Here is a 26179-nt window from a genome sequence, read left to right as displayed (position 1 = left end):
AATGAGTCCAGATGTGTTCCCCAACCCAGACGGGATGCATTGGTAACCACACTTGGTCAGAGAGGAACAAGTGAAGAGTACACCTTGGCACACATTGCAGGGGGACTCCCACCAGTGCAAGGACTGATTGATGGAGAAAGGCAAACCAACTTGTCCAGAGAATGCAGGGCCGGGTGAGCCACATCTGAAGAGGGTGATGGTGCAACGTGGTGAGTTGGACCATCTGGATGCAGGCAGGCTCAATAGGCTCAGTAGGCTCAGACACACACGGACTGTTGTAGACAGTTGTGAGTGCAAACTGAGCACAGCTGTCAAATCACCTGGAAGCAGTTGGTCAGCAGGAATACCCTCAACTTCTCAGAATCTAACAGGGCCCCAGTGAAATCTATTTGCTGAGTGGGGGCAAAGGTCAATTTCACGGTATTTAGAATGAGTCCCAAATGGTCAAGTAAGAGTAGCATGGTGTCAACATGAGTGAGAACCTCCTCTCTGGAGCCACCCTTCAGCAACAAGTTGTCGAGGTAGGGGAAGAAATAGATTCCCTTCCTCCTGAGATATACCGTGACTACCGCCATACATTTGGTGAAGACTTGGGTGGGAGCAGAAGAGAGGCCAAATAGGAGAACTGTGTACTGAAAGTGGCAATCTCCTATGATGAAGTGAAGATACTTCATATGGCTCAGCACAATCATCACATGGAAGTATGCATTTTGAAGGTCCAGAGCAGCAAACCAGTCATTCTTAGTCAAAGCAGGGAGGACAGCTGACAGAGTGACCATGCGGAACCTCACATATTTGATTAATTTGTTAAGTCTGTGGAGGTCAAGAATGGCCCTCATCCCACTCTTGGATGTTGGTATCAGGAAATACCAGGAATAGAACCCACAACACCAGTGTTCTCACGGAACCTCCTCCATCACTCCCAATGCTAGCAGAGAGTTGACCTGCTCAAGAGCAGTGTCTCATGAGAGGGATCACAGAAGAGGGGAGGGGATGTGGAGAGAAACTGGATGGCATAGCCCAATCTGACAGTGTCATAGCCCAGGACCCAACTGTCCAAAATAATCGAGACCCAGGCATTGTAAAAGCAGGCCAGCCTGTCCCCAAAGGAACAGGGAGATGACAAGAGAGGAAGAACAACTGGAACAGTGGCCTAGACTAGCAGTTCTCAACCGGAGGTCCGTAGCCCCCTCGGGGGCCATGAGCCATTTCAGGGAGTACCCGAGCCCCAGTCCTGTGGGGATATAGCCAGGAGCCTGGAGCCCCAACCCCGCCCCAACCCCATGGGTCAGAAGGCCTGAGCCCCAGCACTCCGTGGAGCTACAGCCAGGAGCCCCAAGCCCTGTCAATTCCCCAGAAGGCTTAAGTCAAGAGTCCGGAGCCCCAAGCCCTGGTGCCCCACAGGGCTAAAACTGGGAGCGCAGAGCCCCGGCAGACTGAAGGGCTAAAGCCCTGAGCCCCGGTACTCCACAGAAGCCCCGAGCTGCTCTAGCCCACAGTGCTAAAGCCGGGAACCCTAAGCCCCAAGCCGGCCCCACCTCATTGGGCTAAAGCAGGAGCCCTCCCACCTCATGGGTCAGATACCTCGGGCCCTCCAACCCCATGGGGCACAAGCCTTGAGTCCCTAATGCTGGCAGCCCAGAGTCCCAAGCCCTGGCAATCTGTGGGACAGAAGCTCCAAGCCCTGATACCCTGTGGAGCAAAAGTCCTGAGTTCCCAGTCCCTCATGGCTGAAGCCCTGAGCCCTGTCCCTGAATCCGGTGGCTGAATCCTGGAGCCCTCAGCCCCGCCTCCTGCCATGTGGAGCAGAAGCCCCAAGCCCTCCACCCCACAGGGCTCAAGCCCTGACCTCCCCACTCTGGCGGCTGAAGCCTGGAATGGCGAGGATGGGACCACAAGGCAGAGTAGGTCCTCGGCGGCCTGATACACTGATGTAACTGACACTGTCAGCACCAGCATCATTCCCGTTGGTACTTGTCTCAACGGATGCCCAGAGGCCAGAATCGGAATCAACGGTATGGGGTGTCTGCCCTCCCTGCTCTGTAGTGAGGGAGGTTCAGAGGCACTTTTGCCATCCCACATGCCAGAGATGCCCCATGCCAGCCCATGCTCTTCTTATGGGAGGCAGAAGAGTTTCCATGGGACCTGTAGTGCTCCCGATTGGTCCAACTCAACATCTTCTTTGTTGCGACAACAAAGAATGACTCCTGTGCCTTTTTGGAGAGGCCCCTGACCTGGAACAGGAGGCAGCAGCACTTTCTGAACCGGAAGGCAATTTATAGCCCAAAGAAGGCCTCAGTACTGCGTCAGGCCTCAAGGCCAGCTCAAGCAGGTGCTGTTTAAGGTCCCGTGCCACCTAAGTCCTCTTCTTGAATGATCTACATTTTTCTTTTCATTTTTTGTTGAAATTTCAAATTTTGACCATCTCTAATTAGCAGCAAATTCTGTAATTGTGCTGATGACAGTGATATTATACTTTTTTAAGATACCATCTGGGCAGGATTCTTGTTCTTGGATCTTAGTTCCTTAGAATGAGACTGATGGAACTCCATCAATTACTTAAGTTTTTGACCCTAGAGAAGATGGCTGTAGACAGGGGCAAGGAGTTGTATGGGACCGTGGTGCCCTGGCTCCAGCAATATTCAGGGCCCGGGGTCCCAGCTCCAGCAATGTTCGGGGCTGGGTCTCTCCCCCGGCCCTGTCTGTCACCCCCACGCACCTCTGCCAAGTGTCCCCCGGTCCCCACTTGCTGTCCCCACGCACCTCCCCAGGGCCCGGAGCGTCTCTGTCTCTCCCCTGCAGCTCCATTCTGCCTCTCAGCATCAACTGCCACCGCAGGGTCCTAGTACCACCCATGCTAGGTCTGCCCTTCCCACTCAGACCCTTTCATTTTCCAGCGGGACCCTCCACCAGCACAGCCCCCCCCTCGCCCACAGTCACTGCTCCTGCCCCATGCTGGACAAGGGGAAGGCCCACCCCCACTGAGGCTACAGTGAGGAGCAGCAGCAAGGCAGGAGGTGCAAATGTGATGGCAGCCCCCCGCGGCACCCACCACAGGGAAGGCAAGGGGGCTTCCTGTACCTGAGAGGGGCCCTAGGAGCAAGTGCAGTGACAGTGGTATGAGGTGAGTGTGGTGCAGGGGGGAAGAGAGGGGCCCTCCCCCGGAGCTCGCTGCTGCCTGTGGGGAGAGGGCTGGGGGGAATCCTCCTCTTTGGCCCTTGCCCCGGGGCAGCCTGTCTGCACCCCAAACTCCTCATCCCCAGCCCTGTCCCACCCCAGAGCCTGCACCCCCGGCCAGAACCCTCACCCCCTGCACCTCAACCCTCTGCCCCAGCCCTGAGCCCCTCCCACACCCGAAACCCCTCATCTCCAGCCCCACCCCACCCCAGAGCCCTCACCCCCACACCCAAACCCTCTGTCCTACCCCGAGCCCCCTCCAACACCCCAAGCCACTCATCCACAGCCCTTCTGCACCCCAAACCTCTGCCTGAGCCCCCTCACACCCCAAACTCCTCATCACCAGCCCCACCCCAGAGCCCTCACATTTTTACATTTTTTTAAAAAATATACAGTAACTCCTCGCTTAATGTTGTAATTATGTTCCTGAAAAATGCTACTTTAAGTGAAATGATCTTAAGCGAATCCAATCTCCCCATAAGAATTAATGTAAATAGGGGAGTTAGGTTCCAGGGAATTTTTTTTGCCAGACAAAAGATTATATTTTATATATACACACAGTATAAATTTTAAATGAACAATTTAATACTGTACACAGCAATGATGATTGTGAAGCTTGGTTGATGGAGTCAGAGGGTGGGATATTTCCTAGGGGATGCCTTACTGCTAACTGATGAACTAGCATTTGGCTGAGCCCTCAAGGGTTAACATGTTGTTAATGCAGCCTCACACTCTATAAGGCAGCACAATGGAGGGGCTGGGCGGGGGTGGTGGGGGGGTGGAAGACAGCATGGTAGAGAGAGACAGAGACACACTCCCTGTGTGTGAGAGAGAGACTTTGAGACAGCAGCTGCTGCCAGCAAGCTCCCTCCATTCTGAGCCCTGTCTTATCCCGCCCCTGCTCTGTGGAGATGCAGGGGCAGGAATGGGGGAGGAGGACACCCTGACATCAGCACCCCTCTTTCCCCCTCCCCTCCCTGCACAGCAAGGAGGAGGTTCACGGGAGCAGCTCCAAGGCAGAGGGCAGGAGCAGCAGAAGGCAGTGGGGGGGAGGGACAGCTGAACTGCCGGCAATTGATAGTCTGCTGGGTGGCAGCCGCACAGGGAACTTAGGGGAGCTGATAGGGGGGCTGTCGGTCCACCCTGGTTCCAAGCCCCCACCACTAGTGCTCCAACGGGCTGCTCTTTCTGTAAGCGGTGGACAAAGCAGGCGGCTGTCAAACGACACTATAAGGGAGCATAGCACAACTTTAAATGAGCATGTTCTCTAATTCAGAGGTTCTCAAACTGTGGTCCACGGACCACCAGTGGTTCACGAGCTCCATTCAGGTCCATGGATTGTTCCCTCTAAGGTGCACTCCTGGGCGACCGCACGTGGAGAATGAAGGGCCACCCACCTAATTAGTGGAGCCACACAGGTGTGGCTCCACTAATTAGGTGCCTGGACCCTGGAGAAGATGCACATGTAAGGTGAGGTGGTGGCCTTGGAGGGAACAGGAGGTAGGTGGGAGGGGGCAGTGGTGTGAGAAGACAGGGTGGGGGGAATTTGGGACGTGCAGGGCTACTGCAGCCAGAGAAAGAGGCTACAGGGCTGCAGCTGCTGGGGAGAGACCCCCTTCCTTCCCAGCTTCAGCTCTGTGGCCCAGCGCGAGCTCAAGGGCTGCTGCGGTGGGGGAGAGAGGGAGAGAACCCCCCCTTCTTCCCAGTCCCAGCTTGGGGGCTGCTGTGGTGGGGGAGAGGGCACATCCATCGCATTAGAAAGGTTAAGACTACCGATATTAAAATATGAGTTGTGTGCTTTTATCTGTAGAACAAAAAAAGTTAATAATTATTAAGGGTTTTTTTATATAGCACTTTTATCCAAAGCGCTTTACAATAGTTAGCTAACGGTACAAACAATATTTGGAAAGATCATTAAGTGGTCCGCCAAGACCCTCAGCAATTTTCAAATGGTCCACAGAAAAAAATGTTTAAGAGCTACTGCTCTAATTGATCAGCAACGTAATAAGAAAACGACGTTAACTGGGACAAATTTAAGTGAGGAGTTACTGTATATTGGCTTACAAGACAGGTGGAGAGGGGCGGGACTTGGACCTGTTCTGGGCACCACCAAAAATTATACAAACCTGCCGCCCCTGGCTGTAGAAGGGTGGAACATGAGCCTGACCCTGCAACTGAATGTTATAGACTATCATTTGCCAAGTATAAATATTGACCTTTGAATGTTCCATTCATTTCTTGATTGTAATTGGCAAAGCGGTTCCCTGTTTGAGAATTCATTTCTGCATTGCTCCAACTGTGTTACTGAAGATCAGTATATTCTTTTCATATTTACCCATCCATATATGCTCAATTCATATGGTTGCATATATATTTTGTTAAGTGGTTGCCTCAAGCACTTCAGCCTAGGCTTTAGCATCCCAGTGCATAACTTTGTAACATCCACTCCTCTGGTTTTTTTCTGTCACTTTGGTGTCAAACCTGGTGCCTGTCTCAGCTCTTTAGAACCATATTATTGTAACCTCAGCTCCATGCAGTAACCAGTTCTCTTCGAAGTGCTCCTGAACTATGAAACCTTGTCTTACCTGGTACATCAGCCCCTGAATAAGGGCATTCCAGTGTCTCTCATGTCTTTTGGTGCATCAGTGCATGCTCTGAATTCTAAACATCAAAAAGAATGTAATCCATTTTAATGCTTTTTTGCTGCTGTGCCATCCAATCTGTTCTTGCAAGTATGTCTTCAAAGGAGCAAAGAAGGCTGCTCAGAGGTTTCAAATTTTCTGTGTGAAACAACTATGCCCATAATGGCAGCTATGTTCATTGCTTTGCCTGCCTTAGGGTCAACAGTGATGTTCAAGGATGCCAAATTTGCCTGCACTCAATGCTGGCATTGCATATACTGGCATGGGCCTGGCTCGCCTCTGGTAAGCCAGTGGAGTAGCTTCCTCATTTTTCAATCAGTTTTACTACTAATGTACTGACCAATCAGTTCTACAGTACTTAAAAGTAATAAATTCTAATGAAATTGGTAGAGACAAGGTTGGTCAGTTAATATCTTTTATGGGACCAACTTCTGTGGTGAAAAATACATGCTTTCAAGCTCGATAGAGCTCTTCTTCAGGTCAGTGGGGCTCTAAAGCTTGTCTCTTTCACCAACAGAAGTTGGTCCCATAAAAGATATTAGCCCACCTTGTCTCTGTTGCATCCTGGGACCAACATGGCTACAACACTGCAAACAATGAAACTGAAGTGAGATATTACCAAAAGTTAATTTTACAAATAGTAATGTAATATCAAGTGCAAATGACATAATAAGTGTGTCTTATATTTTGTTATCAGAGGGAGAAAAGGGTGAAATTTTAAACATGGTACAACAAAAGCTAACCATTGAACTTTGTATGAGATCTACTTTCCAACCAATAACCATGGACTGCAGTCTTTTTAATTCACAAGAAAATCATGAAGTAACACAAGAATAGAATAGTATACATTTTAATTTACCCGTAACTTTATTCTAATTTATCTTTCATTTGATTAGTATACAATTTAATATGACTTACCTTGAAGTAGCGTAGCAATTTGTAGTGACTGCTGAGATGGATGTTCTTTAAGGATATCTAAAACAGTTCTACCTAAACTGTCCTTTATGTTGGCATCAATTCCTGAAATAAAAAAACTATAATGTACTGTGGAAAGAGAAAAATGTAACTCAAAATGTGTCACTTTATAAATGTAGTACATCAAGGTTCGCAAAATGGCTACTAACACCTGTCTCTCCCTGTGTAGGAGAATCTCTTCCTGAGAAGGGAGAATCAAGCTATGCTGGATAGGCAGAGAGACAAGCAATGAGGAGATGATGCAGGAGGAATGATGGAATTAATATGCAACCACTGCATGCTGTGGCCAGAGTAATTGTTGCCAAGTAGTGAGAGGTAGAAGGAGAGTTTGGTTGTAGTACATCGGGCAACCGAGAAACTAGTTTACACTCCTCCCTCCCCCCACACACAAATGAAATACCCAAAAGCTTTGTTAATGCAAAGTTAAGGTTTCCCAGTGGTGCATTGTACTCTTCCAGAATGTGGAGAGTTACTAAATTTAAACCTCTGAAAACCAGGACACAAAGAGTTAAGGTATATAAGGTTATGTTGTATATACCTTATCTCTGATCTCTCTGAATGATGCCCCAACACATCAACAACAAACATACTAGCATTCTACCCTTACAGAAACTACAAAACACTTTGGGTACCAAGCACATGAGTACTAGAACAAAGTCAAACACATTCTCTTTGCTAAGGCAAAACCTGTGTTTAGGTGGCATAGCAAAATACCTATACCTGGGCTATATTCAAACAGTAAGCCTATTCCAAAGAAACCCCCCAGAGTTCAGATTGTCAGAGGCTCCTGTGGATGGAGAGGGATGGGGGACTTGTTGCTGATGTCCTTTATTTTTTGTGTGCTGAACCCATACATTTTTGGCTCTCTTTCTGTGTGTACAGCACAACAGATATTTCGGTCTCAAACTTGCCTCTAGTTTGATATAAACTGAGTCACATAAACATTGAGTCCTTAAGTGGAGATATTACTTTTATTCCTTTTTGTCTGTAGTATTTGCTTAATCTAAAATAAAGTTAATTTAGACTGTCATACATGCTTTACTCTGTGTATATGTAAATACAAGGGTTGAAAGAGGCAGCAGCAACCAGTTCTGCGCTTTAGGGCATAGGTAGTGTTGCTTCAAGAGGGGCCCAGACTTGAGGAGTCCATGTTTCTCTAGGTTGCACAAGGGGCTTTCTTTGTTCGGACACTGAGGGGCTTGTAGAATGAGTTGGAATCCCTAGCGCAGGTAGGGTGCCAGGTGAGAGGTACCTGAAAAAGCAGGGGGAAACTCTTTAACAATCCATCTGAAGGAAGCATGAATCCTCTGAGGAGAGATCTGCTTTGATCTGCCTAAATCGTCTTACAATTGAGAGTGTCTCAGGAATCTGCCCTTCGTGGGACTCCTTCACATTTGAGGGATTCTTGTAGGAAAGATGGTCTCAGCCTAACCTTGTACCTGTTTTACTTCCTGGTCTGCTACCTACTTGGATGGGTGAATAACCTGACTTAGGGTCTGTCTTGTATGTGGAAGCCAGATAGAATGGTAACTTCCTGGCCCTGGAGCAGGAGGACTGGCTCACTGCATGAGTAGGCTGTTCTGTAGGCACAGTGTACAGCTAGAAACTTTCCAAGCCTCGGTGGTCTACTCCGTGTTCTCTGGAAGCTGATGAGCCCCTAATATGCAAAGTTGACATCACCAAAAAGTCTCAACATAGATACAATCTCTACCTGCGGTCAAGGAGGAACTATACCCAAGCATCTAGGCTAACACAGAAGATCAAAAAGAAAGCACTTTAGGAAATCAGAAATATGAAGGACACTTGATAGTCTAGAAATCACATGAGAAATGTGGTATACCTGTTTCTAGCAAAATGCGTACTACATCCACCTTTCCAAATAAGGCTGCTTCATGAAGTGCACTCCCCTTTTCTGTCTGGAATAGAACAATACTGATGCATTAAAAACACTAAAGTACCAAGGAATCTTTTCAAAAAGTAATATATTTAGACAAAGAACATTTACTTTTTGCTCTCTTAACTATATTAAAAGACTGTTGTCTGGGCAAGAATAATTACCAATAATATTTATTAAAAACCATTCATATAGGGCTGCAACATACAGAAGCAGAGAAAGTTCTATGATAAAGGTCACTTAATAACCGTATAAAAACAAGATACAGTAAATAAACGTGGCCCTGATTCTGCAGTTGTTAGGCAAAATTCCTAGTGAAATCACTGGGAGTTTTGCCTGAGTAAAAATTGCAGCTCTGACAACAAAACTTAGGGTAAGTAAATAAATCTATCTTAGGGTTTCATACTGGTACCCATCACAAAAGTATATGGGTGCCTTCCATACAAAATCAATAGTAATAGTGAAATCCCTAGTGGACCCCAGAGAATCTCTGGCTCTTCTCCATTTTCAAGGTAAAAACTCTACTTGGGGACAGATTTGTTTGTGTGCGTGTTTTAAATCTGTTGTTGTTGTTGTTTCTTTTTTACTTTTCTTGAGGGGTATATTTGAGTAGAAGGGGGTATTAGTGTTGTGAGTTTCTCTCTTGCTATGGTGGAAAGACTTTCAATGAAAAAATACCTTTATTCTGTGCATTAAACTACTGATTTTGGTTATTCCTGACTATAAGAATGTACCGGTCTTATGACACAAACCATATTCCTTTCAGGTGCAACACAGCATGAAACTTAATAATGAGAGTTACACAGATTTGCAATAGCAAGAACTTAGTTCCACATAAAATGGCAAAAACTGGAAATATCTCTTGCTACGGCATTATTTTGAACTAAAACAGAATTTTTTAAAGTGTCAAATGTGAAGACCTTTTTCATTTACAGCTGATAATGCAAATATAATAGCACACTTTTATTCTCGATGTTATAGCAAGTAAAGTCAAGACTTACAGTCAACTTTCTCTGTCTTATTCCCTGCAGGCTTTTATATCCTTCTGGAGTATATGTTACCCTCAAATCTAGAGTGAATCCACTGATTTCAGTTTTCCATGCAGTAAATACAGAGGCCCTAATCAAGATTGAGACTCCATTGTACTAGGTATATAGTAGAAGACAGTCCCTGCTCCAAGTAGCTAATAGCTAAACAGAGAGAATACATAACAGGTAGAAAACAACTCAGGAGGGAGGGAAAAGAAAACTTTTATAACTTTTATTGGAACACCACGATACAAAGATCAGCTAGGTGTACAATTTGCAGGCTCACTTGCAAGCTGCAAGATTTTTTATTAGTTAGTTTTTTAATTAGGGCTGTCAATTAATTGCAGCTAACTCACATGATTAAGTCTTAAAAATTAATCACAATTAATTTTTTTAATTGTGATTAATTGCACTTATAACAATAGAATACCAACTGAAATGTATTAAATATTTTTGGATGTTTTTCTACATTTTCAATATTGATTTCAATTACAACACAGAATACAAAGTACACAATGCTCACTTTATATAATTATTTTTAATTACAAATATATGCACTGTAAAAATGATTTAAAAAATAGTATTTTTCAGTTCACCTCATACAAGTACTAAAATGCAATCTCTTTATTGTGAAAGTGTAACTTACAAATGTAGGTTTTGTTTTGGTTTTTTTTGGTTACATAACTGCACTCAAAACCAAAACAGTGTAAAACTTTAGAGCCTACAAGTCCACTCAGTCCTATTTCTTACTCTGCCAATCGCTAAGACAAACAAGTTTGTTTACATTGATGGGAGATACTGCTGTCTGCTTCTTATTTACAATGTCACCTGAAAGTGAGAACAGGCATTCACGTGGCACTTCTGTAGCTGATGCTGCAAGGTATTTACATGACAGATATGCTAAACATTCATATGCCACTTCCACGCTTCAGCCACCTTTCCAGAGGACGTGCTTCCATGCTGACGATGCTCATTAAAAAAAAAGCGTTAATTAAATTTGTGACTGTACTCTTTGGGGGGAGAATTTGTATGTCTCTTGCTCTGTTTTACCCACATTCTGCAGATATTTCATGTTATAGCAGTCTCAGATGATGACCCAGCACATTCATTTTAAGAACACGTTCACAGCAGATTTGACAAAATGCAAAGAAAGTACCAATGTGATATTTCTAAAAATAGCTACAGCACTCGACCCAAGGTTTAAGAATCTGAAGTGCTATTCAAAATCTGAGAGGGACGAGGTGTGGAGCATGCGTATGGAAGTCTTAAAAGAACAACACTCTAAAGCAGAAATTACAGAATCCGAGCCACCAAAAAAGAAAATCAACCTTCTGCTGGTGGCATCTGACTCAGATGATGAAAATGAACATGTGTCAGTATGTACTGCTTTGGATCATTATCAAGCAGCATTGAAGCATGTCCTCTGGAATGGTGGTTGAAGCATGAAGGGACATATGAATCTTTAGTGCATCCAGCACATAAATATCTTGCAACACTGGCTACAACAGTGCCATGCAAATGCCAGTTCTCACTTTCAGGTGACATTGTAAACAAGAAGCAGGCAGTATTATCTCCTACAAATTGTAACCAACCTTGTTTGTCTGAGTGATTGGCTGACCAAGAAGTAGGACTGAGTGGACTTGTAGACTCTAAAGTTTTACATCATTTTATTTTTGAATGCAGGTTTTTTTGTACATTTGTAAGTTCAACTTTCATGATAAAGAGATTGCACTACAGTACTTGTATGAGGTGAACTGAAAAATACAATGTTTTTTTTTACTGTGCATTTATTTGTAATCAAAAATAAATATAAAGTAAGCATTGTTCATTTTGTATTCTGTGTTGTAATTGAAATTAATTTATTTGAAAATGTAGTAAACATGCAAAAATATTTAAAATAAATGGTATTCTATTGTTAACAGCGCGATTAATCAGGATACATTTTTTTCATCGCATGACTAATCGAGATTAATTTTTTTAATGGCTTGACAGCCCTAGTTTTAATATATAAGTAAAGAAGAGATTTTAATGAATCTCTACTAGACAACATGCCCAGTCCTTATCATTAGGCAGTTCATAATGGATGTGGTTTGGAGAAGATGATTTAAAGTACAAGGCGGTAGCTTTGCAAGTTGATTCAGGGAGTGTGTTCCACATACAAGTGGCAACAAGAAGGCTAGGGCATAGGTGTTTGTGGGAGAAATGGACTGACAGGCAATGGAGGTTGCCGTCATTAATGAAACAGAGTGGGAAGGTGAAAACAGGGTAAGATAAAAGATTGGATAAACAGAGGTAGCTAAGTTGTGAACAGCATTCACAACTATGCATGGAACACATTCTACTGTGCAATGTCATTTAAGACTAAGGGCCCAAAGTCTATCACTCACCAAAACCTGTGTATTTTTCATATGTTTCAATTAAAATGAAAACTTCAAAGCATAAACAGTTGAAGCAGATTTGTATTGCCCACTTCTAAATAATTTCAGACTGAAGGACATTGGAAAGACCTGGGAAATGAATAAAATGTGTGATTAATTCAATCCAAAATTAAATGTTGTCTATTATTAGCCAAAATATTTACTAAGATTAAAAGTGGTCAGGGAGTGCAGAAGAGATTAATAAAATGGCTAAAGTAAACCTTCCATTTACACAAATAAATGTTTACAAACACAAAGGAGATTGCAGATACTTCTATAATTGTGTCTCTACATTCTGAGAGTCCTTTACTGCTGATAAAGCTGAATTTGTTTAAAGAGTATGAACATGTACAATTTAATTTACCACACGGGGTTACATTTTTTATATTTTCTCTCCCAATTAGTGATGCAGAGCAATTTAATGAATACTAAAACAGCTGAGTTCAGTTTTAAGTAACAGACTTATGTTGTACGCTCTGTTCAGTTTAATGAACTGATAGTAATTATCAACAAAAAAGTATTCAGAGGTTACAGAATTAATAAGTTAAGAATATAGACAGAGCCAACTTGGCAATATACCAAGATGCAGAATGAAGGGAATTTATTGACAGAGAAGATGGATATTGCTGGGAAAATAAATAAATTCTTCACTATGGAGAGAAGAGCAAACATAGCAGAAACAGAAATTGATCCAGCACATAAAATGGAAAGTGAAACAAACTAAGGGTAGCTTCAAAACTGGTTAAGAAAAATTAGAGCACCTGAAAATAAAGGCAATTGTAGGATTCTAACATAGATGGCAAACAGAATTACATTAAAAAGTTGTGAATATGTTTCATAATTCACTAAAAACAGGTGAGTTATTGTATAAAGGCTAGCAAGAAACTAAAGTAAAATCTATATTTAAAAGAGGATCAGTGTCAAAACTAAGAAACTAAAGTCTTTTAAACACTGTCTGTCATCAGTGTTTCTAGTAGGACATCATGTAGAACACTCCAACAGCTGCAAACTGCTCAAAAACAGCACTGATTTAAAATGAGAGGTCACATTTAAGAAATTTCATTAACTTTTTTGAGAATCAGCAACAATAAGAGTCAAGGGGTGAAGTAGGCATAGAGTGAAGAATGTTTTCAATAAAATATTTTATACATTATAACTAGATATTTATATGACAGTTAATAAGTATTATACTGATGATGAAACTGTATAAAATTGACTTAGGAGAATTCAAAACAGTGGTGAAATTATACCAGTTATATAACAAGGGCATATCCCATATCTTGTAAAGATATTGGATAAAAATTCATCCCTGACGTAACTCTATTGATTTATATGGCTCTACAACATGGATGATTTTCAGAGCAAAATACTATTTCTTATGCAATCCAGCATTAATGCAGTTTCAGTCTATTTCTTCCCCATTCATTTTCTGGAGATGCAAAAGGAGATATATGATCAGAAATACTTTTTGGGGGGATGTGTTCCTCCTTTCTCTAGCTTTCTTACTTTCAAATAGTGTAACTAAAAAGGATAATCCTAGCAGCCAGCAAGCAATTTTATATTTGAAGTAAAAACATTATTTATACTCCAGACATAGTCCAGCCATACAAAACAAGAGAAATCACATATATTATGTAAGACAGAGTCAAACACTACATTTCTACTCGTACTCTTTAACTTAGAAGCCAGATCATTTCCTCACATTGAAGAGTGGATATACATGGTTTATTGCTACAGTATTGTATTATTATGCCTCCCTATAATTTTTTATTTAAAACTGGCACCCTATTAAATATGGAATTGTATGCTGCTGAAAATAATTATGTTGAGTCGGAAGTTTCAGGAATCTCTTGCAGTACAATTTTGGTGCAGTGAATATTGATTTGTACTAGGCTTATGTAATAAGACCAAAAAAATCAGAAAATTGAACTCCTGAGCATCCATATCTTTGTCTTTAGAGCTGGATAGACCATTGGAAACTGGAAGCTATGTGGCTCTAACCACCCCTACAAAACAAAACAGCTTCCAAGGCAAACTTCACTTAACTGGTGGAGTTAGAAACACGTGACAACCAAAGCGGTCTAGTGAGGCAGGCAAATCAGTGGATGCAGTTGAACTTGCCAACAGCTGTCTTCTTAAGTTGTGTTTTGGCATTCTTATATATTCTTCAAGTCTATGTGTGTTGAATAAACTGATTATCTGTATATTTAAAGCGAAATTTCAGGTAAACTTATTTTCCAGCTTCCATACTCTGTTTAGCACAGAGGACCATAGCCTCAATAGATATAAATCAGCATAGTGTCATTGAGGCCAAGGGAGGTATAGCAATTTACACCAGCTGAGGATGGGGCTATGCCAATTTACATCAGATGAAGATCTGGCCCAAACTATACAATTAATCTCATAGGCCCTGGTTCAGGGAAGCATTTAAGCACATGCTTAACTTTAAAATAATGGGATTTAAGCAAGGGACACTTTCTTGAATCAGGGCTATAGTATGCAGTTAAGTACATGCCATAGATTGTAAATATTAGTCTATTTTATACATCACCTTGCAGAATTTCATGATTTCTTTTAAAAATGCCACATACATGTATTTTAAAACAGAAAAATGACTGGGAGCTTCATTTATATATAAAGACTGGCAGAAAATAGGACACTAACTTGGCAGCTGACATCCATTCCAGCCTCTAGTAGCACCTGTACAACAGCTTTGTGGCCATTACGTGCAGCAAGATGCAAAGGTGTGTGTTTCCTAGTATTGCAGCTCATCAGGTTTGGATATGCACTGATGATCATCTTCACTACCTGCAGACGCCCATATAGTGCTGCCAGATCCAAAGGAGTTTCTAATTTATTGTTTCTTATTGTAGGGTCTGTTAGTTCTTCCAGTAAAACAGCAACTACTTCTGAATGTCCATATTGAGCTGCACAGTGCAAAGCCGTTTCATTTTCATTGTTCTGTTAAAAAAGAAAATCTTAAGAAGTTCATGTTCAATAACACAGAATGCTAACTCTGCCTTTACTAACCCATTGTAAATAAAAGCTTTGAAATATGATGCAATTTAAACCCTGGGAAACAAATCTACTGAAGTGTTACTAATTTAGTAAGAATGTCTCTAACCAAGCCTGGTGACCCTCCAGCAATTCAGCTTTGCCCACACTGGTCGCAGCCATCTTCTTTACCATACTGCTAGTGGAAGAAATTTCAGTGCTGTTGCCCCTGACCATCTGGCAAGACCTGTTACCTCTCTCTTGACCCAGCTTCCTCTGAAATTACGGTTCAAGATCTTTTGCTCAGAAATGCTCTAACAGCACCCAACTTAATAGTCTGCCCTGCCACAACGGGTCATTTGAAATAAAAGCAAAGTTTGTTAAGATAGTAGAGAAATACAGAGAAAACTTGGAAAATGAAAATTGTTTAAATAACATTTTAATCATTTAGCATCTAACTATAAATATTGCTGCTAAAGACAACTATAAACCTTTGTGGCAAGATCTTTGTGGGATAATCAGAGTCCAGACACCCCCGGGGAGAACGGGGGTTTGAACCCAAAAGAATAAGCCGCTGAATCAACTGATTCTATATTCTATAATGTTATTGTGCTATAAAAATATGTGGAGTAAGATCTTTCATGAAAACATTTAATGCTATAAACTTAATGGTTATTATGAGATATGTATACAGACTGTGGTTATGATTTATGTAGTTGTGTTTACAGAAAACCATTCTCATGATCTGTACTACAGCTTCACTGCCACCTCACAGTGGGGTGGAGGGCAGTTAGGCAGGGAGGGGCAGTCTTCTCAGCCAGAGGAGACTAGCTCCAAGCCCCTAGCATTGTACTATCCAAGAAAAGACAAATGATGGGCCATTAGAATTAATGGAAAGTCATTGAGACAACTGGGAATTCTCCCCAATCTGAATAACCATGAGTCATCATGCCAGGAAGGGGGGGCGGGGCGAGAGAAGTCTTTCATCCAGAAACTGTCTGTGAAACACTGGATCCCCCCTACAGTTAGGGGGTAGGTTGGCAAAATGTGCAAAGGCAATAGGTAACTTGTATTAGAAAAGGAATTTTATCTAATATAGAATTGCAAAGCCTGAGGCTGTGTCTTTATGCTTATTTACTGTGCAACTTGTATATGTTAGCTCTCCCTTACTATTTCATCTTTGAAAATGTGGTTTGTCCATTAAATAAAGCTTTTGTTTATTTTTACCCCAAGCAGGTATCTGGTGTGCAAGCTAGGTGGAGCATGCCTGCTAAAGTGAACTGATAACTGGGGGACTCATCTTCCATAATCAGTTTGGTTCAAACACCTCCTTGGGTCCACATCCTAACCAATATAGAGAGTAAGCAATATCTTCTTTGACTGCACTCTTCCTGTCTTGCAGACAAACTACAATGGTTGAGATTTTTGAGATCCTTTGTATGCTCTAATGACTCCCAGTGCATCTTTGATGATACAAGTCTCAGTTACGAAAAGCTCTGTAAACAGTTTGTCCCCAATACCGTACCCCAAACCACAAGTACAAGTCATTCATACAGGCCTAAATTTTCAAAACGTTGTGAACAAAACTGCACTAAAATAAACAGGCAATTGAAGCCTAATTTTCATGCACACTTACAGCAATTATGTATGCACATCAGATAATTAGAACAAAATAGGCAATTATGGTACATTGTGCATGCAATTCCCTTATCTGCATATGCAATGGAAGTAGTTTCACATAGAAATTAGATGTGTAGCTGCATCCACATTTTGTATGGATAAAATTTAAAATGTGGGCCCTAGAAATTTTATAAAGGTTCAGAAGTTTAATATAAAATTATAAATCAGATATAGCTACCCATCAAATATACAATTGAATTTTTAATCTGAAGGGTTATAACTTTTTTAGCCATTCATGGATGATATATAAAACATCTGGAATCTCATGTCAATATTTTGATATATTTGTCTGAAAACAATTCAATTCCATTTTCATTAAATCATCTGCAGTTCACACATCCCTAATGATCTGGCTATTTACATTTTCCTAAGGATGATTCAAACAAAATGTGTTTAGCTGCAAACATATAGGTATCTAAAGATACCAATTAGTCCAAAATCCTAATACGGTAGGATGGGATGAAAATTAACTCCTTTTGTATAATGAATACCTGACCTGAATTGTTATATGAGAACATATTTAAAGAAAAATAGATTTTAAAACACTATTTTTAAATAAGAGCTTTTGGAAACCACAGTTCTCTGAAAAATATTGTTCTACATTTTTTGCATAAACCCGCATATGCCCACTGGCATAAGTAAAACTATACTTGGATTAAAGATAAGACAAACTGATTTTGAAATTAAAAAAATAGGCATTGCTGAACTAGAAATAGATCCAATTTGGAAAAGACCTGATATTAATTAAACAATATATATCTGCTGATAGAACAGGCAATGTATATACTGTGTTATACCTTTAATTAACCTTAATAATACAAAATAACCTCACACCTCTCCAAAAAAAAATAACGGATGGAATTATTCGTGAACGAGAGACAGAATAACTGACTTTTAAAGAGAGAGTTCCAACCTATTTGGGGACCCTGTACAATATTTATCTAACTAATTTGACAGACTGTCAGTATTCCCCTGAAATACTTTATCCTGTAAGTAAGTAGTGATACTAGTGAGGAACATTAAGTGGGTTCCTACATTCAGAATACTCTGAATGTAGGAGGGGTGGAAGAGGTTCTCCAGAGACAGAAGACAGGATTTGTATAGAGTAGTTCTGCCCAACTTGTCTTGGAGATAAGATCTGAGCTGAACTTAATATATTTCTGTTCATTTCTGTGTTAATAAAATCAACTCCCATGAAGGAAGGAGTTTGGACTCTGCATAAGGAGTGGACTGTATTTGAAAACATGCTGGCAATGGCATGCTCATCACCAAGGATTGAATCATCCCACCAGATCTGTGCATTGAAGAAAAAGGGCGGGGGTGATCAGCCATCTCCACAGCACTGTTTCCCTGCCCTTCGGATGCCACAGAATGCACTCTGCAAGGTGATACTGGGGAGGGTGTAGAGACTGGATTGGCTGGAAGAGAAACAGGAGGCATGTCAGAGGGAAGGGGGATACAATTACCGTTTCCAGCCCTATGCAGTTCAGGTGGAAAAAATAATACAGCCTGGGTATTTTCCACTGAGCCCACTCCTGAGGATCCTGAGAACAGCCTTGCCAGGGTGTGGTTGAAGAAGGGGAGTGCGGGGGAGTAGGGTGGGAACCCAGGAACTAGAGCCAGTGAAGAGGCACTGGGTATCCACACAAACAGCCCTGACCTTCTATGACACATGCCAAACTGTTGAGATCCACCAGGCAGGGTAGACAAACCTTGCTCTCCACTGAAATGATGGGAAGGAACTTTGCAAGGGGATCCTTACAAAATTCCTGCCCCAAAGACCCCTCATGTTTATTTTTACCATAGGAATGAATTAACTTGACCTATGGAAAGTAAAAATCTAACATGGCTATGACCCACTGAGGCACGGTGACAACAAGGACTTAGAGACATCAAAAGCATGAGTTGGTACACATACTAGACAGATAAATGGGTGATCCTAAATGAACCACATTCACCTCCTGCCATATAACAGGTTGACAGTGCTTGCTTGAAGCACTCCACCCTGTTATCAAGTGTTGATCCTGCTGGAAAAAGTTAAGCAGGTTCTCCTAACTCTATTTGGTTATAATGGAGTTGGGAGTGTTTTTCTAGAAAGGGGTAATGGCTGATTAATCCTGTAGTAGGAACCCTAAGGGCAGCTATGACTGGAGAGAACTCTTGAGCTTGATGTTAATTTCTTTGTTAAAGCCATGCCCTAGGAAGGGATTTGTTTTTGATTCTTTCGGTGTGCAGACTTTGTTTTACAGTAAGTTTAGAAAGACACCTGCCCTTCTTCTTTCCTTGCTTCAGGAATGGACTAGTAAACTAAGGAAGAGCAGTGACAGGGCCATGTACAGCCCAAATATTTCCACACAAACAGCTCGCTCCATCCAAAAACAAACAGAAATCAGAACTCACCCCATGCCCAATACAGTCAAGTATTTTTTTTAAATTAAAAATCCAGAGTATTTTAAGACAGACTAAAGACCCAATCTTCTCCCCACTCCTCTAATAACCCTCATTCACAGAACTATTCCAGCCTAGAGCAAATGTAGAGTTGTGAAAGTAGGACCTTGAGAGCTTGCTTATTTGAGCTCTCTAATATGAGGTCTGCATTTTTCCAGAGATTTGTGTGCTTCTTTCAGTTTGTTAATTTAGGGGCTTCGATAGCTGTTTGAACTTTCTGCTATCTTGCCTTGTCGAGGAATTGGGTTCCGTGACCTACTAAGGCCTGGTCTGCCCAGAAAACTACAAATATTTTATGACAAATCAACCACTGGGTGATTTAAATACAGGGATGAGATTAATGTTAACCTTCAATTAAGAAAATGTCTGCATTTCCATAACTGTTTTCTGCTCTTGGATGCATATATGCGGCTTCCATTATCTTATCATAGTTTTCTGGAGAACATAAACTGGGTGGGGGTGGGGGATGGAAAAGGGATGATTTGGGCTATCTAGAGATCATGAGAGAATAGTGATAGGTTGTTCTCACATAAACTAGCCTTGGACAGTTCCCAGTAAGAAAACCTAAGTCCAGTGGTTAGCCAGATCAGAAGATCAAACAAACCAGCACAAGGACATTTAAGAGAACTAAGTATCTGTAGACTAAGTATGTTTGCAACAGAAATGTAGTAAAATTCCAGAATTATCTACCAGATGCTACAAATGCCAGTTGCAAGAAAATAAATATGTTTAAATAATCATTTAATTAGGAGCTGAGGACCATTTACTCTTCTTGTTGCGAGATATTATGTTTCTTTTCATTTCTCTCCTTTAGGGAAGCAGCTATTAAAGGTACTGAGCTTTTTTAATCAATGACACTCAGATCTCTCCCCATTTTTTTTCTTGTAAGTGCAGTTCAAGTTGCTTTATGCATACCCTGAATGCTTGGGAGGAGACAACCCACATCCTCATTTAAAAATGGAGGGTGGGGGGAAGAATAGATTTTTTTTTATTAAATACAGAATCCAAAAAAGACATTTTCTTAGCCTATTTTGGGCTTGATCCTTGCATCCACTGAAGTCACTGAAGTGACATCAATAAGAACATGTAATACCTATACCTCATTCTGATGATTCAGGGGCCCCAATAAATGTATCAAAAGTTAATTATTAACATGTTATTACAGCAATAAGGACATCCAGCACTCCTTTCCTCATCTTATAGCAGATTTTTGAACAGGTACTAGAGGCACTACAGAAATATAAAACAAGATTACTTTTGTAATGAAAAATACAATCTGATGCACTGAAGCATGCTGCTCTAAATTAAATGCATAAAGTTCTGGAAAAGTCTGTGCCAGATGCTGAGAAAAGGGCAGAGATAGTTAACAGACTGTAGAGAGGAAAATTACCTAGAAACATCATCAGTGTCCATGTCATTTCTCTAAATGTGTTAATGTTCATATTTTGTCAATAAATGTAGAAAGATCACAATTTGAACCAGGTAGTCATCCTCCATATCTTTCATTTTTTATACCTGATTATGTTTTCAAGTTTTTCTTGCACTACTCACATTTACATATTGAGCCATCTTGTGGCTATTCTTTGGTTAATGTTAACTTTTAAAAACATATATTATGGCTTCTTAATATACATACATATTTTGATGAGAAATTATAATTGCCACAAGAAATGCTCGAATAGATGGAACTATATTTATGAAAGTATTAGCCTGAACATACTGACAATTATATTTTTATAGTACCTATAGTTTTAAGTGATATATGATGCATTAATTTATTAATGAATCCAGATCTCTCATTTGTCAATCAATCTACAGCCAAATTATAGTTTAAACATTTTCAGCATTCCACATCAGTTTGGTTTAAACATTTTTCCATTTTGCAATATCAACCCTCTTACGTTTTGTAACTCAATCTACATACCTTTCACATTAGCTAAAATATATCTATGTAAATAATGCCTTCACTAATCTTAATAATATATTATTTGCCCTACAGTTATTGATCTATGTTTATTCTGGAGAGTTGTCAGTCTACATTTCCCTCTCCCATGATTGTCATGCAATTGTTGGCCTCCTTACTGGTTATAAGACACAGTTTTACATAACTGGAACAGTAGGGGGCATTCAGAGCTTAAAATGCTGAATATGTTTCTATGACATTAGCAGATTATATTTTAAATCTGTAGCAAATATTTCTGCTTACTTACAATACCATATATGAAATCTATTAATTGATATGTTTTGTGTATGTAATACTATTATGTAGGACATGCTGCTCTCATTTGCTGTACATCTTTGATTCTTGCTCTGTTCTTTAATATTGTTTTCTTTTCAGAAACATTTATTTTACATAACATTGCAATAACCTATGTGACAAGTAAGGGTATGTTACAAAATTAATGTAAACAATTTTAATCATGCCCAAAATTATCCCTTTCTGCAGAAAAACCCAGAGAAGAGAAAATAGTAATGCAAGCCATGCAAAAAACTGACTTTGCATGGGTGGGTGAGAAATGTGATGGCCAAGAAGTGGCAGAGAGTATGGCTATAAAACAAGGAAGAGTCTGAGGATGTGTGGGAAATTATATATTCAACTCCACAGATCTCGAGGCATTTATGTGGAATACCATGTTCTCTGTGCTTCACTCAGGTAACACCCTTACCTTTCTGACAGCATAGTCAGGTCAGTTGCCTTGCCACACTGCCATTGGCTACCTAACTGTGACTGTGCCTTACTTCTCCCTCCAAGGGAAGAAGAAGCTGCATGGAAGACTTAATGCTGCATGGAACATTAAATAATATGGCAATTTGCCATATAAATCCATAGACTCATGGATATTTGAGTTGGAAAAGATCTATAGTATATAGTTATCAAGTCTAATCCACTGCCAGTGAGGGCTTGTTCCCTACAGTATATTATCTAGTGCTCCTTCCAATCAGTTTTAAAACCTGTCAAACTATAATGCTTCCACTTCTTTCCTTGGGGGCTGTTAACAGATCAATCTTACCATGATTTTTTTTCTTATTTTCACCTGATTACTTCTAATTACATCCCTTTGTACCACATTAAAAATGTGTCTCTCTCCTTGTTACTCCCATCAAGAATTTCTAAACAGATATCATGATTCCACTTGGTATTTTGTTTTTCAAAATCTTATTTTTTCTCCACAAGCCTAAGTATTCTTATTTTGTTACTACCTTCCATTTGCAGCAGAATTATATTTAATCTCATTTCATATGTTTGAGCATTAGTTTGTGAGGCCTAATAACTATTTGAATCCCACTTACCTATAAATTAGTTGTATGTGATTTGGATTTGTATGTGATCATGGATTCCTATGATGGTTAGGTGTAGACAAAATAATGAACAACTGAATTACAGGATTTTTTGAACTCTCTAGGCCCCCCATTCCCCTCCTGTTTGACTCCTCTCAATCTGAAAGAAAAGTTGTTAGCCTACTCTTGCTATTGGTGAGTGTCTGCTGCAATAAATGTCCCTTAGGGAGGGCCTTTGTGATGGCACAGGCTAAACACACACACAAAAATAATCAGCTAAATGGGTTTAAAATTCATTTCTCTGTAGTCAAAAGCAGAAACCATGGGTTCCATATAGCAGCATACCACAAACCCTCGGGGAGGGCCAGCCAGGACACCTAAAATTAATCTGAGCAGAGGGCACAGGGAAAGGGGAGGGACACAGAATAGGAAGACTGAGTTTCCATTCCCATTCCATCCTGAAAGAGATGGAAGCACAGCTCTAAGCACTCTGACTGATGTGAGAAAATGCTGGTAGTGCTTAGTAAAGGTATAGAGATAATGCCCAGTTGCTGCTTTGCACAGCTCATCAACTATCATTTCTCCTCTTTTTGTGCAGGAGATGGCAACAACCCAAGTGGAATGGGCCCAAATTCTGATCTGGCACAGGGTCTCAGCTGCTGCACAGGCTTCTTGAAAACTGGATCTGATCCAGCTGGCTGTGAAATAGCTTTACACCCTCTCTCCCTCTTTAGACAGCTAGTAAAAGATCAGTCAGTCCACTCTATGGAAGTATTCATTCCTGGTTAAGTAAAACTTAAGGGTGCTTCTCAAATCTTAGTTGTGCCACATTTTATCTTTGCCTGGAGGCAGAATCAGAAATTTGGAAAGGAAATGTCAAATAAAAGGGGAGAAAACTGAGGGAAGAAAACTGGAGTAAGCCTTAACTAATACCTTATGCCTGTGAAAAGTTAACTATGGTGGATGGCAAGATAAGGCCACAGTTTCCACAACCTTCATAGCTGAAGTTGTTTCTAATTAGATTGTAAGATTTTTTTCATCTGGAGTGTGTCTTCTTAGTGTCTAGCAAAATCCTGATCAGGGTCCAGAGGCACTATAGTAATTCACATAATATGTTTATTTCAATGGCTCTACAAACACCACTTCCAAGGTAAAAAGATGTTGGTCTGTTGCACTGAATGGCTTAAAATGATGGTTTACTTAGTTTCTCTACCACAAGAGGGAGAAACTAAGGACCAAATGGGAGTCTCAATAAGTGAATGTTTCAGAATATTAGACACAAGAGGGGAATTGGCCACTGTACCATCCTCTACCATGTCATTTACTGCACTAAGAGACAAGATATCAATACTGGATAAGTCACTTGTTCAGGGATAGAAAAGTATCATAGAATCATAGAATCATAGAATATCAGGGTTGGAAGGGACCTCAGGAGGTCATCTAGTCCAACCCCCTGCTCAAAGCAGGACCAATCCCCAATTAAATCATCCCAGCCAGGGCTTTGTCAAGCCTGACCTTAAAAACTTCTAAGGAAGGAGATTCCACCACCTCCCTACGTAACGCATTCCAGTGTTTCACCACCTTCCTAGTGAAAAAGTTTTTTCCTGATATCCAACCTAAACCTCCCCCACTGCAACTTGAGACCATTACTCCTTGTTCTGTCATCAGCTACCACTGAGAACAATCTAGATCCATCCTAATGGAACCCCCTTTCAGGTAGTTGAAAACAGCTATGTGTTCCAGTCCCCTAATCATTTTTGTTACCCTCCGCTGGACTGTTTCCAATTTTTCCACATCCTTCTTGTAGTGTGGGGCCCAAAACTGGACACAATACTCCAGATGAGGCCTCACCAATGTCGAATAGAGGGGAACGATCACGTCCCTCGATCTGCTGGCAATGCCCCTACATATACATCCCAAAATGCCATTGGCCGTCTTGGCAACAAGGGCACACTGATGACTCATATCCAGCTTCTCATCCACTGTAACCCCTAGGTCCTTTTCTGCCGAACTGCTGCCAAGCCATTCGGTCCCTAGTCTGTAGCGGTGGATTGGATTCTTCCGTCCTAAGTGCAGCACTCTGCACTTGTCCTTGTTGAACCTCATCAGATTTCTTTTGGCCCAGTCCTCTAATTTGTCTAGGTCCCTCTGTATCCTATCCCTATCCTCCAGCGTATCTACCTCTCCTCCCAGTTTAGTGTCATCTGCAAACTTCCTGAGGATGCAATCCACACCATCCTCCAGATCATTTATGAAGATATTGAACAAAACCGGCCCCAGGACCGACCCTTGGGGCACTCCGCTTGATACCGGCTGCCAACTAGACATGGAGCCATTGATCACTACCCGTTGAGCCCGACAATCTAGCCAACTTTCTATCCACCTTATAGTCCATTCATCCAGCTCATACTTCTTTAACTTGCTGGCAAGAATACTGTGGGAGACCGTGTCAAAAGCTTTGCTAAAGTCAAGGGACAACACGTCCACCGTAGTAACCCTTTGTGTAAAATCCAGAAGATTGGACTTTTATAACATGGGAGGGACACCTTGTTTTCTGAGAGGATACAATTCAGTATTTTGCCCCAAAAGTGGATGCTTTGAGGACCATGATTCCAGAAGGAAAGGTCTCCCCCACCTATAGGGTTTGTCATGCCATTAGGAACGAGCTTAATGCATTAGCTGTCAGAAGAAGAGCAGGGTGTTTGATTTGATTTAAACTATTAATTTCAAGCAAAATCTTTGAGAGATTTCACATCATTTTTAGGGTTAGTGGCACAAAATTCTAGATTCTGCTTTATCTCAGACAACCAGTAGATGGAAGATCTGAATACGTAGGAAGAATCATTAGGAGCTAAGAATTGAATGGGACTTTGATAAAAAAAATCTTTCTGGTAACTTCCACCACCATTCTATCTGAGGAATCCTTGAAGGAGACGTTGGAATCCAAGATTAAATCAGCTATCTTTGACCAGTGCAGGACTACAAAATCCACTTGACAGGTCAAATCACCGTATTTCTGTAAAAAGAAAAGGAGTACTTGTGGCACCTTAGAGACTAACCAATTTATTAGAGCATAAGCTTTCGTGAGCTACAGCTCACTTCATCAGATGCATATCATGGAAACTGCAGCAGACGTTATATATACACAGAGAATATGAACCAATACCTCCTCCCACCCCACTGTCCTGCTGGTAATAGCTTATCTAAAGTGATCATCAGGTGGGCCATTTCCAGCACAAATCCAGGTTTTCTCACCCTCCACCCCCCCACACAAATTCACTCTCCTTCTGGTGATAGCCCATCCAAAGTGACAACTCTTTACACAATGTGCATGACAATCAAGTTGGGCTATTTCCTGCACAAATCCAGGTTTTCTCACATTCCCCCCACCCCCATACACACACAAACTCACTCTCCTGCTGGTAATAGCTCATCCAAACTGACCACTCTTCAAGTTTAAATCCAAGTTAAACCAGAACATCGGGGGGGGGGGGTAGGAAAAAACAAGAGGAAACAGGCTACCTTGCATAATGACTTAGCCACTCCAAGTCTCTATTTAAGCCTAAATTAATAGTATCCAATTTGCAAATGAATTCCAATTCAGCAGTTTCTCGCTGGAGTCTGGATTTGAAGTTTTTTTGTTTT

General features: G+C 41.2%; 1 protein-coding gene across 11 annotated transcripts in view; it reads right to left on the bottom strand.

Moving 5' to 3' along the window:
• ANKS1B (ankyrin repeat and sterile alpha motif domain containing 1B) overlaps positions 1-26179 on the bottom strand; it is a 746995-nt gene that overhangs the window by 599405 nt on the left and 121411 nt on the right. For 10 of the 11 annotated variants that reach the window (XM_073327431.1, XM_073327436.1, XM_073327427.1 and 7 more), the window contains exons 4-6: positions 14798-15094; positions 8635-8710; positions 6738-6839 (exon numbers count right to left, since the gene is read on the bottom strand). In XM_073327431.1, the coding sequence (XP_073183532.1) occupies positions 6738-6839; positions 8635-8710; positions 14798-15094 (475 nt within the window). The remainder of the gene's footprint in view (positions 1-6737; positions 6840-8634; positions 8711-14797; positions 15095-26179) is intronic. The other variant, XM_073327432.1, reaches the window with a different exon arrangement.

The sequence above is a fragment of the Lepidochelys kempii genome, chromosome 1, assembly GCF_965140265.1.
Source record: "Lepidochelys kempii isolate rLepKem1 chromosome 1, rLepKem1.hap2, whole genome shotgun sequence".
Taxonomy (NCBI): domain Eukaryota; kingdom Metazoa; phylum Chordata; order Testudines; family Cheloniidae; genus Lepidochelys; species Lepidochelys kempii.
Note: the sequence above shows the minus strand (reverse complement) of the source record. Positions and strands in the feature narration are given on the sequence as shown.